General features: G+C 35.6%; 2 protein-coding genes across 17 annotated transcripts in view; one reads left to right on the plus strand and one right to left on the minus strand.

Moving 5' to 3' along the window:
* FASTKD1 (FAST kinase domains 1) overlaps nt 1–12224 on the minus strand; it is a 50033-nt gene extending 37809 nt beyond the window's left edge. For 4 of the 11 annotated variants that reach the window (XM_025039501.1, XM_025039500.1, XM_025039499.1 and 1 more), the window contains exons 1-3: nt 5661–5833; nt 3807–4321; nt 1695–1763 (exon numbers count right to left, since the gene is read on the minus strand). In XM_025039501.1, the coding sequence (XP_024895269.1) occupies nt 1695–1763; nt 3807–4141 (404 nt within the window). In that variant the 5' untranslated portion in view covers nt 4142–4321; nt 5661–5833. Of the gene's footprint in view, nt 1–1694; nt 1764–3806; nt 4322–4572; nt 4629–5660; nt 5834–6065; nt 6159–9155; nt 9374–12084 lie in introns of those variants that run through there. The other 7 variants (XM_025039497.1, XM_015596564.2, XM_015596567.2 and 4 more) reach the window with 7 other exon arrangements.
* The window catches only part of PPIG (peptidylprolyl isomerase G), a 44512-nt gene continuing 40347 nt past the window's right edge, over nt 12104–16268 (plus strand). The window contains exons 1-2 of one of the 6 annotated variants that reach the window (XM_006921169.3): nt 12104–12241; nt 13137–13218. The gene's annotated coding sequence lies outside the window, so the exon portion shown is untranslated. Of the gene's footprint in view, nt 12242–12494; nt 12623–13136; nt 13219–16268 lie in introns of those variants that run through there. The other 5 variants (XM_006921171.3, XM_006921170.3, XM_015596573.2 and 2 more) reach the window with 5 other exon arrangements.

Genomic DNA, 16268 nt, shown 5'->3' on the forward strand with positions numbered 1-16268 from the left:
AAAAAAAAAAAACTGAATTATGCAACATTGTGGATGAATCTTTAAAACATACTGAGTGAACCAAACTAGAGATAAAAGTACCTGGTATAAGACTACAAAAAATCAGAAATTAATGCTTATTCTATGACTCTTAGAAATTCTACATATGGAATACAAATTAGGATTTAAAATTTTTTATAATATATTATTTTTAAAAAGGACTGCTACAAAATAAAAACTACCATATAGAACAAAGTCATTATCTTCTGAGCTATTTTGAAGCAAAGAAAAATTAAAAGAAATGTCTGATTCACTGGGAAGTACAACTGTACATTTGTAATTTAATTGTTTAATTAGTATATAGTAAAAGCAAAAATTTTTTAAACATTTATTTTACAATGGATTTGTTCACGCTGCTCAATACACACAATACTTAATGGTGCTCTGAAGAAAAATAAAAGTGTTGAGCTATTATGAACAATAACCAAACTTAACCCCAAAGATCCAATAGTTCGGATTGCTCACAAAAGGAGTAAGATTAGTGTCCTTACTCTCGATAAAGAATAGTTACAGGGAGAGAATCTAAAATGAAAAGGATGGAAAGACAGATGGGTTTAGACAAAGAGATTAACTAAAATCACAATTTAGTGAATGAAGGAGTAATTTCTAATCCCAGAGAATTGTTGGGTTCCCTGTAATCCAGCCCCCATAAAAATGGCCTACAGAGCTGGCTCATATATGACCACAATTTTAAGAATTTATCACTGTTTTAGCTTTAAGAAGCTATATGCTAAAAAAGCATAATATAGGAATGCCTGCTCCTCCCTATCTACAAATAACTAGCTTGTTGTTTTTTCTTCATCTTAGTCAATCCTTTCCTTTCTCCCCTAGGTTACTAGTTGGTTTAGAGGAAGAGTTATTCTGTGGTTTTTTAAAATTCTCCTCTTTCTCACCTTGATTTTCCTTTTCCTCACTAACATTGGCTTTATTCCACTAATAATGGACCCTCGCTATCCAGAATCTCTAGGTTTAAAAAGTCAAAGTTTTCAGGATTAGCTAAAGATTTACCAAAATTAGCTGTTACCTCAGTTCTCTTATATATGGACAGCTTCTCATATGCTCATAAGTAGTATAAATACTATAGACTTCTCATTAAGAATAATACCCTGAACATTTTTTAGATGATTCTTGATTATGACAATATGCTGAAAACAGCTGTGTGTATAGTTTAGGAAAATAGATCTGAATTGATACTATTCACAGCAATGGACCCGAAAGCTTCTATGAGCCAGGTTTACTGGCTCTCCATAAAGTAGAGATAGGCAAGTACCTACAAATGCTGCTAAATGGTGTTTTCCTTTCTACTAAACTAGTATTTTCTTTTTTCTCTTTTTATGGCTCCTGAACTTGTAGGTTTTAACTGACTGCCTTTTACTCAAAGAATATTTTCTTTCTGAAGCAGAACTCTTCCAGAAAAGAAGATTAAAAAATGTCAGTTCATGAATAGCTGTGACTCTATCTTATTTATATTTTAATTATAAATGTGAAAAAGCACACTATGTTCCTTACTCCTAATTTAAAGAGGGAACATTTGAAATACTATTCTTCCTCTCATAAGGAAAAAACACACTCTCCATGCTTTTCCTACAAGATTTCACCGTGCTAACCCTAAAAAAGATAACCCTGATCTTAAATGAAGAACCCAGAGTACTTGCCTTTCCAGTCTTCTCCAAGCTTCTGTAACTAGTGCTTCAACTAGGGGGTCATGGGCCTCAACAGCAAAACTGAATACAAACAAGAGAAAATAATTTTCCACACGTATGCATTTTTAAATTGTTAAAAATACATGTAGTAAAAATTATAATGTAAACGTAAACCTCAAATTATTATACTCTTACACAGTCTTTATTTCTGGTCCGCTCCCATTACAGTATTGTGTTTTCTTGGTAGAATCTAACAAATATCTAAACTTTATCTCATGTATCTGCTCATTTCAGTGCCCTCCAATGAACAATGAAAATACTCGAAGATGCATTTCATGTTAAAAGTCCACGTAACATGTATTACTTTGCTCCAATTGTAAAAATATTACTATGGGAGAAAGTTTGTAAAATAAAGAAAAATTTTAATAGGGTAATAAAAATCATTTATAACTTGCTACTCATAGCTACCATCATTAATTTGGAACATTTCTCTCCAGTTATTTTTTTCTACATGCATATTAAATATACATATTTCTTTTACATTTCTATGTCCTGCCTTTTTCAGTAAGTTAACGTTATATTATGGGCATTTGCCCAAGTCATTACATATTCTTCAAAACATAATTTTTAATGATTGTATAATATTCCATTGAGTGACTATAGTATTGTTTGGTTAAACATTCATCTACTATTCAAATTTTAGTTTTTCAATATTATAAAAATTGCTGAGATGAATATCCATGTACAAGAATCTATGTATCTTGGATTACTCAGAATAATCTTAGAACCAAAATTATTGGGTCCAAGCATATTTTTAAAGGTAATAATACATATTATACCACCAGTAGCACGTAAGAGTTCTTTTCCAGTATACCTTCACTAACAATGCATATTTTACATACATAATTGTCACATATACTATATATTGTATGTATAACTTTTTAACTGATTTCAACATCTTTATAATGTTAAGCCTATATTATTTTGCCTCCTAAAAATCAAAGACTTTCACATTGAATCATAAAACAAAATCAAACTACATCCTGTTTTAAAACTTAAAAAAAATTATATTCTACTCTTGAAATCTTTTCCTTATTAAAATATGACTTAGGAGAGAAACACAAAAATGCAGTTTTTAGGCCAATCATTACCAAGTACCATTTCCCCATCTGTGCATGACACACATCAGTCTTGTGAGGTGTTCAACACAGTATTTTGTGGTTGAATGAGTTTGGAGAATGCTGCCACTTAGAGATTCACAATATGCACTAGTATATAAATGGCTCTGCAAAAGGGTCCTGCAATAAAAATCTGTATAAATTTTGTCTAGTTCAGCAATTTCCAAACATGACCACTGAGAAAGTAAAACTGGTATTTTGCCTGTCATTACATATTCTATGTATCTCAGAGAAAAAACTCTGCAATCTGTGAAAGACTACCAAAAAAAAAAGGGAGCCACTCTCTTTTAGTCTAACATCGATCCTCAAAATAAGTATAGAATTAACCCCCTTTCTTGTATGCTGACTCCCTACATAAACAACTGTAACTCCGCTTTGTACAGGCTGACATCTATAGCTACTTAAAGAGCCCTCACAGGTTGGATGTGAGACAACTGCTCTCATTTCCACCAACGAGACTAATAAACTAACTAACTGTAACTTCTATGTGTTTTTTTCCTTTATATAACTGCTGAATCCTTTATTTAGGGAGTCCAATTCTTCTGAAGGCTGGATTCCTTTGTGAACAATGTAAAATTTCTTTTCTCTTTAAATTTTTTCCCATCTTTACTCAAGTAGGATTAACAAATAAAAATGATATATGTTTAGGTTCTACGTGATGTTTTGGTAGACAAATACCGCAAAATGATTATGAAAATCAAAGGGTCTACAGCCGTACCACCCTGAACGTGCCCGATCTCATCTGATCTCAGAAGTTAATCAGGGTTGGTCCTGGTTAGTACTTGGATGGGAGACAATCAAAGAATATCCTCTAAACATCTAAAAATATTAGATGTTCAGGAAATTATTCACAGGGAAAAAACATTGTTTTTCATTTTAAAGATATTTAGAAAATTAAAATATAAACTGTAATCATTTCTATGAAATCTAAAAATACATTACTTACTGTTGTGTGATGTACAACACATTTACCAGGTTATCATCATTCATGAATTCCATTTTATTTGTAGTTAAATTATAAAGAGTAAGAAATTGAGGATGGTCTCTGATACATTCAACACTTTTAAACAAGCTGGTCTTCTGCTTTTGAAACTGCCAAAGTATATTAAATGCATATCCCACTTGCTTTTCTGAAAATATGGCTTTGTTTTTTTCAATAAGATCAAATACTTGCTCTTCATCTGTACATTTATCCATTTGCCTAATTAATGTTTCACAACTGAAGGGTCGAAAATGAAACACTCTCCAAGAGAATGGACAAATAGCTCTTAGGCGAAACATATTTGTAAACACTGAGTCTAGAAAAAGGTATCCTCATTTACATCACAAATTTTCTTGGGTAAAGAAAACCATTTGCAACTACTGGCCAGGTGCAATATGCTGGTATAAAAATAACTGGTTTTCCTTCATATTTTTTGCTTCCATTAAGATGACTCCAAATCCCATTCCAATATGCAGCTTCTGTAAAAGAAGTGGTTTAACATTGTTATACTTATATTATTGATATCGAATTAATTCTAACATTCGAATTAAAGTAACAAGTTTTTTCTGCATTAACTATTGTTCTTAGTCTGAACCACACAGTAGGATCTCATCCAAAACTAAATGACTAGGAAAAGGGGCTTCCTTCTTACTTCACTTAAAAAATGTTTGTTAAGCAATATAATCAATAACATAGTAATAAAGTTGTACCATGACAGATGGGTACTTACTATGGTGATCACTCCATAAGGTACATAAATGTCAACACTCTGTTGTACACCTGAAACTAATATAATGTTGCATGTCAACTACATTTTTAATATAATTATTTTAAATGCTTGTTACATCTGAGATTTATAGTTTTCAAATCTCACCATAAAAGGGAAAACAATCCCAAATTCAGAACTGTCTTTTTAAATAAGAGAGTAAGAGTGTTTGCGATAAATATATCACCTTTAAAGTTTCTACAAAGAGTAGCCATTAATTCAGGGCTATGATAAAAATGGTACCCCAAAATAACTCATATAATTTAGTCACTACCAACCTTAGATAGGTTTTAACCAATAAACGCCAAGATTAGAGGTCCAATCAGAAAATATAATAAAATCAACTAACGTAACAAGACTCGGTGAAACAATATATGGATCAAAGATAATTATGAAAAATAGTTGGTATTTAAAATATATTTATATTTCTAGTTGAGAAACAATGGTTTAAAAAGTTGGGACTAAAATCACACCATCCAACACTTCTGCAACATTTTACCCAGGACTTTAAAAATATATTATCCCATTTGATTCTCTGAACTAACCTGCCAGGTTGATATTATCGTTTGCATTTTACAGATAGGAAAAGCTAGGTTCAAAAAGATTTAAAAACTACTCTAGTACTAGTGAGGCTGGGTCAACCACACAGTTATTTCGACTCTTTCAATTTGAACAACCTCATTACATGAAGAAATCAACACTAAAAATATGCCTTAAACTCCTGTCTATGGCTATGCCAAGCTCACAGGAAAAAATCGATGAGGCAGTATTGCTTATTTCGTGGCAATCAGTACAGCAACCTAACCCAAGGCGACCTGGGTCATACGCATACACAGAAAACCCTGCACAAAGCAGTTATCTTCAAGATTCTCCTGTCTACTCACAATTGAAAATGGAAGCAACTCAATGGTTAGAATACCAAGGTGTCATGTCCCCAGCTCTGCCCCAGCTGACCTTAGGGAACACATTTAACCAAAGAAAGGGTTTGGAGACCATAAATGAGAGATAGATACCAGCTGTGAACAGGTATAATGCAGAGTAAATAGAGACACCTTTTGCAAATGACAGGCATCCTCCGCGCCCGGTACACAGCAGCATTGAACAAGTAAATACGGTCTCCCAGGTCACGGCCAGGAGTAGGCTCAACCCAGCCCTGGTCCTCCGCGCTCCGGAAAAATCCAAAACCCGAAAGGCCTCGGTTTCTCAAACGAACCGGTATCCAGTTCTAGGTAGGAAAAAAAAAAAAATTCTGCCGCCGCTACCCGGCCCTGACTTGCGGCCAAGTTATCCCCTCAATGCCCTGCAACTTTTCAGGAGGATCCCAGCGAAGGCCAGTAACGATGGCTCAGAAGTCAAAGCTATTCCTGATCCCCAACAAAGGTCTCAACAGGGTGGGCTACGTCACTCGCCCCTCCCCAATATCTTAGAGTTTTTAGCCTTTCCTCAAGAGACATCACCTTCCCTCTAGTGGAACTCTTCACCAAACCAGGAAAAAGTGCCCGTCGAGAGCAGCGTGCATTGCGGAAGACACGCACTACATGCCCCAGAGGACGTCGCGGCGAAGTGGGTGGAATGGACGGTCGCTTACGCATTTGGGGGGAATTCTGGACATTGTAGTTCCCCATTGAGAGGGACGCTGGCGTGGCACACTTTAACTGTTGAAGTTGTAGGTCGTTTTTAGGTCATTGTTTCTCAACTATCTGGCGTTTTATCCCAGTCCGCGGAAGGCTGACATTTTTATAATATACAAAAATTAATGTTTAGAAAAATGAAATTTGAAACCATGAACATGGAAAAGACACGTGGAATTTTATTTCTTACTATAGAGATGAAACTGAGCATGACCTGTGTCAATGCCCTTCAATTAAAGACCACTAAGAACACAATACAAAATTGGGATTACTGACTGCTTAGGATGAAGCAGAGCACACCGCAGGGGATGTTAAATTAAGGTGTTAGAATTTATTATAGTATTCAACCTTGTGTTAAGTGATTTGGGAGAGGTTTAAGAGGGGCTGTTCTCTACACTGGCTGCTGTGAGGAAGGATAATTCTATTATTGGATATCTTAATAACCTTTATTTAGAAGGTAGGAGAAAATATTTGCAAATGATAGATCTGTTAAAGGATTAATATCCAAAATATATAAAGAACTGCTACAACTCAATAACAAAAATATTTATTTTATTATTAGTTTCAAGTATACAGTATATTGGTTAGACATTTATATAGTTTATGAAATGATCCCCCCAATTACTCTATCACCTATCTGCCTCTGCACATAGCCAGTGTAATATTACTAACTACATTCCTATGCCATACTCCTCATCCCCATGAGCATCGTTCAACTACTAAAAAAATATTTTTTTAATGGGCCAAGAACTTCAATAGACATTTCTCCATGGCCATAAACAGATGGAAAAAATGTTCAACATCACTAAACAGTAGGGAAATTAAAATTAAAATAAGAATGAGATACTACTTCACATCCTATAGCATGGTGGTTATCAAAAATTCAGAAAATAACGTGTTGGCAAGGAACCCTTGTGTATGGCTGATAGGAATGTAAAATAATGCAGCCACAGTGGAAAACAGTATGGTGGTTTCTCGAAAAATTAAACACAAAATTATCATGTAATCTAGCAATTCTACCTCTGGGAATATACTCAAACTGAAAGCAGGAACTTGAACAGATATCTATACAGCAATGTTCGCAGCAGCATTATTTACAATAGCCAAAAGGTGGAAGCAACTTAAGTATCCATAAACAGATGAAGAAAGTGTCATATATACATACAACAGAATTATATTCAGCCTTAAAAACGAAGGAAATTCTGACCCTTGCTACAACATGGATGAACCTTGAAACACTAGCCTAAGTGAAAAAAAGCCAGACACAAAAAAAACAAATTTGTATAATTTTATATTAGGTACCTAGAATAATCAAATTCATAGAAACAGCATAGAATAGTGGTTGCCAGGAGTTGGAAGAAAGGAGAAATGTGATTTCTCACTTATATCACATTCCAATGTGGATATCCCTGGTCAGTGGAGGCTTTTCTCTACACAAAGATTCAGGGAACTAGGTTTCTTTCATAATCCCTTAGGGCCTTAAAACCCTCTGGGTCAGGTGGGAAGTAAAAAAAAACAAAAAACCCTCTGGACTCATACAACTCAATAACAACAAAAAAACCAAATGATCCGATCAACAAATGGGCAGAGGACCTGAACAGACACTTCTCCGTAGGGGACATACAAATGGCCAACATATACATGAAAACATGCTCAACATTGCTATTAGGGAAATGCAAATCCAAACTACAATGAGATATCATCTCACACCTGTTAGAATAGCTATAATCAACAGGACAAGTAATAACAAATATTGGAGAGGATGCAGAGAAAAAGGAACCCTCATACACTGCTGGTGGGACTGCAAATTGGTACAGCCACTATGGAAAACAATATGGAGGTTCCTCAAAAGACTAAGAATTGATCTACCATATGATGCAGCAATCTTCTACTGGGTATTTACCCCAAAGACTTAAAACTCACATCCGTAAAGATATCTGTACATCGATGTTCATAGCAGAATTATTCACAGAGGCCAGGACATGGAAACAACTAAAGTGTCCTATGATAGACGACTGGCTAAAGAAGCCATGGTACATATGTACAATGGAATATTACTCAGCCATAAGAAGAGATGAAATCTGCCATTTGCAACAACATGGATAGACCTTGAAATAATCATACTAAGCGAAATAATCGAGACAGAAAAAGTTGAAAATCACATGATATCACTTATATGTGGAATATAAACCAAAAAGCACCAAAGAACAGGACAAACAGAGACTCATGGACATGGACTATGGACTAGTGGTTACCAGAGGGTAAGGGGTGAGGGAGGAGGGGGTAGGTAGGTGGTTAAATGGAGTTAAATACAGGAAAGTAGTGAGAGGGTGAAGTGCGCAAAGGGGATCAAATATAATGTAGCCGAAGAAAACTGGACTTTGGATGGTAAACACACAATAGAGTGTACAGACGTGAAATTATAATGTATTCCTGAAAATTATATAATTGTATTAACCAATGTTTCCCAATAAACTTAATTAAAAAAAAAAAGTGCTGGAGTCTAAACATATTCCAAAACTAGCAACATCACAACATCTGAGGTCAGTGTAGAATGGCCACACAAACTAATTATGCAAACAACTGTCTTTTAATGGGTATGTGGCCCAGACTGTTAATTTTCCACCAAAATACTTTTTTCTCTTCTTTCTAGACATATGTCAATATTACATTTCCCAGAAACTGAGTTTGGCTGTATTCTCACTGATGGAATTAGAGCCAAAGTGGCATTTGCTACTTCCTGGTTTAGGCCTTAAGATACTAGCTCTTCTGTTTATGCCAGGCAAAACCCAACACTACACACTCTAATAATACAAGGTCAAGGCTCTAGAGTATGTTAGAATAACATGATGGAAGGAACTTAAGTTTCTGAATGACTATATTAAGCTGAACTGTGCTGTGACGTAGCCCACTCACCTCAGATCTATTACGAAAGAGAGAAATAAATCCACTGTTCTTTAAACTACAGTATTGTTGGAGATAATACTTCCTTTTACTTGCAACAGCTTCCTTCTTGAAATAAATCCATGTCAAATAAATTTGGTACAGTTTGGAGTTTCACACACCAGTGAAATTTCAACATATATGGGGCCCAACAAAGCATACCAGATTTTCATTGGTCCAAGTAAAGATATCTAGAGAAAGAAAACAACTATAATATTATATAACCATCATTTCATAAAAGGATATTTTAACATTAAGAAAAGGTGACAAACTTAATTTCAGAAAATGAACAATTAATTCTTCCTAAGAGCAGTGAAAACCTTGTCATGGCTCAGTCCTTAAACTGACATTTGTAATGCTGCTTCAAAACTTCTTTCAATAATCTCCTAAACTCTGATCATCTGTAATATACACTACATTTAATAAGTACTGTGGGAGCTAAAAAAATTAATACTTTTCCTCCCACCTTCTAAGTTCTTCTAGCTGGACAAATAATCACATTAACAAAGACATATTAACAGGAGAAAATAAAATTTTAATACGTGTGCATGGGGAATTCACATAAGCGTGAAAATTCCAAAGACAGTGAAGCAACATTGAGTTAAATGACATTTTAAACAAAAGAGAAAAGAAAGGGAACAGGAGTCTTAGATTTCAGAAGTGAGAATAGGCAATTTACAGATAGTTGAGGAAAAGCAGAACACACATTGCAGGCAAATTCTTGCTAGGTAACTCGGAAACAATAGGACACAAGGGGTATCTAGCTAACAGGCCCTTGCCTGAAGCCCTATTTACCATACTTAATTCAAATCAGGCTATTCAATCTAAGGGGAACATCCTATAATTTCTTTCATAAAGCAGGTTTTTCTATCTGAATCTCCTGGGCAGGAAAGGGGGGGAGGGTCAAAGGTTCTTTCTGAATCTTTTGTTTCTTAATAACCAGGTTAAAATAAATATTCCAAAAAGGCAGCTTCGGGGTAGCAAAACTTTGGTTTCCTTTTGGTTGGTTGAGAATATGAACAGGCAGTGACAATTTGATAACTTCTCCAACTCTATAGTTTGAATGTCTCCGATGATACCATCAGATGTTCAGGTAAACTCTGTTCAGGGCTACACTTCATTAGTCACTGAGATTGTTTAAGCATGAGCCATTGGGGTGATTTCTCTGAAGTCTGTAGCATGTCATCTAGCTATAGCTCATAACTACAAGGCTCAGAAAAAAAAAAGTCAAATATTTAAGAAAACAAGAAAAATTCAGGATCCAGTCCAGTTTACAGGTGAAAAATAAAACTTTAAAGACAACTGAACTAGAATCTAATATCTACAACTGTGCATTATAATTTCTATTGAAATCTAATTTTCCTCTCTAAAATCACCTTCATTTTTCTCAAAGATAGTCAAATTAAGACTAATATATTTACTACATAAGTCTAGTTTCAATGAATTTGGCCTAATTATTTGTTTAAATATAACAAGAATAGCAATTGATCATATAGTCTCTTTCGAACGTGCTTTCCTGCAATTTTCATCCTATATGAATTCACCATGTGCATGTATTAAAAATTTGCTTTCCTCCTATTAATCTGTCTCTGTTAATTTGATTATTAACCCAGCTTTAAGAACTTAGAAGGTGGCGAGATAATTATTGATTTTTTTTAGCCCCTACAATACTTACTAATATTTTACTATTAAATAATTCTTTGGTCACTTCATATCTAAATGTATTTCTCTTAGAAATGTTATATCATAGAACAAGATTAGCAATGTGCACCTCAAAATGTTATGATATGATCAGTAATATAATCTCAAAAATCTCTCTGAATGGGTAAGAGGAAGGATACACCAATGTAAGAGCAATGTCACTTAAACATTACCTCTACCAGTAAGTATAAGGCTAAAAATCTTATCTATATATCATAAATAAAAATATATTCTGATAGCTGTATAAACAAAAATCAAAGCAACGCTCAAAATCTCAATATAGTGCTTAATATATATCAGATTTTTTTAGGTCTTGCAGAATTGCCCTCTTCACTGCAAAGTGTAAATGGTACAACCACTGAACTTTCCAAAGATGAGTATGGTGTTGTTCTTCTGCAATAAAAGCAATGGCTTAAGAAATTGTCCTCTCAGTTTCATAGCTATGTAAAATTGGTCAAGACCCTTACAAATAGCTCACGCCTGTTATTTCATCTAACATAATTGAGAGAAAAATTTAAATGATCATAACGTATCTTTTTACACTACATTATAATCTAAGTTTCCTTAGCTAGTTCCTTTAAAAGGACCCACATTCCCATAAGGATTGCCGCCACCTCCCCCTCCCACCAAAGAGCAGTCAGCATTTATTTTTAACATAATCTTGGGATTCTTATTCTAACACTGTACGTCCTATTTTCCCTAGAGAGCACTGGATTTAGTCATGGACTTGCTTCCATATCTAAAAACAGTACTTTTAGGAGGGAGGCGCTTACCCTCCTTGAGCCTCAATTTCTTTAATATTATCTTTAACAACGATAATAACCTATATATCATGGGCTGCTGTGAGACTATAAAAAACAACAACGATCATCAATGGCCTTTGTAATTATCTTTCCTCAACAGCACGTTATTCACTGGTTTTTAAGAATTTGTGTCATAGCGTTAACTGGAAGCTGAATAGAAACTCCTTGAAGGTAGGCCTTCCTTCCCAATACTCTGGCAGACGATCAATGTTTATGAAATGAAGCACTTCATTTCACAGACGTGACACTCTGACGGTTACAAACGTTTCCAATCAACTCACGCATAAAGGATTTAGCAATCTATAAACTAGGCATTTAACAGGGACCAAAATCCTAGATCTCCAGGGCGGGCCGAAGAGACGCAATCAAGGCAACCCCAGGAGATACGGCCCACCAACCTGTGACGTACTTCCTGCGCGACACTTTCCCTCCACGCCGGGACTGGGTTGTGGGGGAGGGAGGCGGTTAGTGGGCTTTAGCGCCTTTTCTTGCGGCGGTACATTTGAAGCTCTTTAAAGGACCGGACCCTGGGCAGAAGAGACTGTACTGGTGCGGGTAGGTGACCCGTGTAGTTTCGGTGGCGACCTTCGCAGCAGTCCTGGGGTACGAGAGCGGGAAGGGCGGGAGAAGAGGGGCGGAGACGGCACGATAGGCCCTGCGGAGTTAACCGTCTTCCCCTCGCGGTATCGGGGCTGCCTGCTTCCAGAGGGGTCCCCCAAGGACCGTGGCGCTGGATTCGCAGCTGTTGCAGCTGGAGAAAGCTTCCGCCGGGCCTCCCGGGCCTGGGAAACGGTCCTCCTTCTGCCAGTCCCCGCCCTCTCGGTTCGGGCGCACGCCTCCCTCCCTGACGCATTTTGCCGCACAAGCTATAATATGGCGGCAGCGACGGCGGCCTGAACTCTAGGGAGCCAGGGAAATATTTGATGCTTCAAAATTGTAAGACTAAACACCAATGTGAAGTAGGTGGGAGGATTGGTGGGGAAGGGGGAGGCGTAACCCGACGTCCTGTCAGGTTCGGGTTGGAGAGTGGCCAGTGAGGAGCCTGGATCATACGGCTTAAGATTAGACTGAAGACAGGCTTTCCTCCTACTGCGACCTTTTCCTCAGACAGCGTCTATCGTGCACAGTTAAGTGGCACAGGCCACTTAGTTAAGCGTTCTCCTTAAACTCAAATCTACACTTTCTGTCATCCCAGAGCTGTCTCCAAGTTCTCTCACGTTTCCAGGGAGCTGTGAGCAGCGCAGGCCTTTTAGGAGGAGATACTTACTTTAGGAGGAAGGCGATGGCTTCGGAGCTCCCTATGCCTCGGGGGGAAGTGTGCGAATTTGGTTCATCTTTAGTCTTTTAAGGAGCTTACTCAAGGTCTGCGAGAATAAAGAACTCCCACTCGTTTTGGAAATGTTATAAAAGCACCATTTTGTGCATTGATTTTAATTTCTTCTCACAACAGTGTTTTCTGTGCAGAATCAAGTTTTTGCAATAGTGATCACAAGTACGTCTAAGGAACAATTAAATGTTTTGGAAATTTGGAGGTACGTTAACTTTCAGTAGCTAAAACCAGATGGGGGAAAAAAATCTGTGTGTGTGTGTGTGTATGTATGTATGTAGTCCCATCTGGCAAAAAATGGCCAGTAATTTACAGGTTTGAAATTGTGCCATAAAATCTAGAAAAGCATGAATACCTAGAATAGTCGCTTCTCTCATCGATAATTTGTTATGTACCCATTTTAGCATTCCCCCCCCGCCTTTTATTCAAGATGAGATTATTTTTATAAAAAATTATATATTTCTGTCTTAGTGTTCATTTTACATTGTTTAATGTTTTTTTATGACAAGATTATTGGTGCTCTGGGAACCTAATGGGTCTTGTCTTGTAGTAGGATTCTGTGCCTTTTTTTAAAATTGTATTTGCTTTTTATGGTTTTTTCATCATTGCAAGCTGTTGGCAGGGTCACCTTCCCCTGCTGCCATGTACAAATTTGCAAACTTCCTAGATTAAAAAATTTTTATTTGTTTCTAGGTCAACCATTTTTCTGAACCTCAGTTTTTTCACCTATAAAATGACATTTTGATTTCAGACTATCATCAGCCTTGGGTTTCAAAAATAAAAGTTCAAGTTTATTAAAATTCTGTGTAAAATTGACTTTCAGTAAGAATGCAGCGGTTCTATGAGTGAAGAGACAAGCATACATTACATTTATTGTGACTTATTAAAGGTTTTTAGTTTTTGGTGCTTCTTATGGTGGTCTTGCAGTATTGGTGGCCTCTAAGTAAGGTCTTTGTCCTTTTGCATATTTTAAATTAGATTTTCTGTCGGGCAGTATTCATTCTTTATGCAAAGGAAAATTGGTAGCTATCGTAATAGGATGAACTAGTTCTATTAGTTATCAGGAAACCATCTGTAATTCTTTCAATGTTGCTCTTTTAAGAAATACATGTTGATTGATGTTTTTTTCTTATATTACTAATAGGGCATTTTAACAACATTATAATGTATTATCTATTTTTAGTATAATGTACTAAGGTGTCTTATTTGGGAATCCATAGATTATTCAAGTGATTTGAAGAATTTGTTGCAAATCTCTATGCCACATGTGGTATTGCACTTTTTTTTGGCTTTAATATTAACACCACTCTTCAGTTTTCATTTGATTTAATTGTCAGTGGTTTTGCCCTGGTTGAATGCATGTGTGGTCTCCATAAGAATTTAGTGTACTTTATTTCTGTAGGGCAAATCTTGCATCTTGAAATTTGCTACAGGCAGTATTATACTCAAAGATGATTGTGACTGGGACTTTGTACTTTCAGTGCCAGACAGGAAACCTTTTGCACTTTGTTTTAGTGGTGGCTTAAAATAATCATCAACCTCATCCTGAAATTTAATTGCACCATATTCACTTATAAATATAGGTATCGATTTTTTTTTTGATATTTACTTATAAAACATGAATGATTCCTTAACTCATTGATTTTTAAAATAAGCCTGTTTGTTTATATATTAAGGTACTGTTAATTATGTAAAACTTTATCTTAAGGTTTATTCATAATTGAATCATCACATTTTGGTCATGTAATGGTCAAAAAAATTAAGCCATTACCTAGAATATTTGTAAATAAGCTAGTTTCTACAGTGAAGCTACAGAGTAGTTAATAAGGAAACTCTTGCTTTTATTCCCTTGTGACCTTAAACCAGTCACTTCAACTGGCTTGTCCTTTTGTTTTCAAGCTATAAAATCAGAAGATTGGACCAGATTATCTCTAAAGTTCCTTCAAACTTCAGAAGTCCGTAGGATTTTGTGTAGGAATTACTGAATTGGATAACGTTGCTAGGATAGTGTAGGTCTAGCCCTGGAGACAGTGGAATAAATATATCATTATAAGAACTTGGGTAATTACAGGTACAATAATAATATTAGCAGAGATATCCCAGTTAGTATATGCTTTTTTACTTTAGTACTAACACAGTTGTACTATATTTTTACATCTCTTAGATTGTATGTGTAAACGCATATAATATTCTTATTTAACACTGAACTTGGCAACATTACAGCATTTCTCTTTTTAAGTTTTCTAAACACGATTAATCATGTTTCTACCAGCAGTGGTTTGTAACTACCCAGCAGAGAGGGAAGGGGCACTATATGGAAGAGTGTAGTTGCCTTTCCTGACTCCTTAGAACGTTAGTTTATTTATACTTAATTCATTAGCAATCTGGCATTCATAAATCTATTTAATTATTTTTGAAACAGTCTATTTTCATTTCTCATTTGTTCTCTGTGAACTACATTGGGGTAGGATAAAGAGGCTGGTGTGAATATTAGATTGCCTTCTTTGAAAGTAATCTTCAAGATCTGTAGTTTTAACTAGTTTAACTTAACATGATTGTATTAGAGATGGAAATCTTGTATGAGAATTGTCACTCGTTTTATTAAACTTAAGCAGATGGGAACTTCCCATCTTTGTTTCTTGGTCCTGAACTGAATATGCTCCCTCTTAATAGTGGATTCTGTTTTTAAAAAGAAAGAGAAGAAACACTCTGTTAGTAATAGAGCCTCAATAGGCAGATCTCGGAAATAGGCTTAGAAAAAAGTAGGACTATACCTTAAAATATTAAAAGTTATAGCTATGTCAGGATTTTGTGCATTTTTGTGTGATCTAACTTTTCACTGAGTTTATTAGCTTTATTTTAAAGTATTTTCATTATGAATAAAGTAGATGAAATTAAGTATCACAACCAAATTTCTGAAGAGGTGGGGCAAGTGAGGTGAGTATAGGAGATGAAGTTGATATTAAATGGTAACAGCCAATAATAGTGGAAACTAGGTCAAATTGGAACATATATACTTCATGTTGCAAGATATGGTGATTTATTTTTTCAAGAAAAATTTACATTTGGATCTTATAGAAATAACCACAACTCATTCAGATGAAACAGATTTGCAGGAGACAGATCACCTATATAGACTACTGCTCTGGAAGCTTTCATTATGTACTATCCTTGGGAAATATATGAACTATTTTTACTGAAAACTGCATTAACTTGGTTTTTACTTGAATTATATTTTTGGTATCTCTCAGCATT

The sequence above is a fragment of the Pteropus alecto genome, unplaced genomic scaffold (genome assembly GCF_000325575.1).
Source record: "Pteropus alecto unplaced genomic scaffold, ASM32557v1 scaffold3, whole genome shotgun sequence".
In the NCBI taxonomy this organism is placed as follows: Eukaryota; Metazoa; Chordata; class Mammalia; order Chiroptera; family Pteropodidae; genus Pteropus; species Pteropus alecto.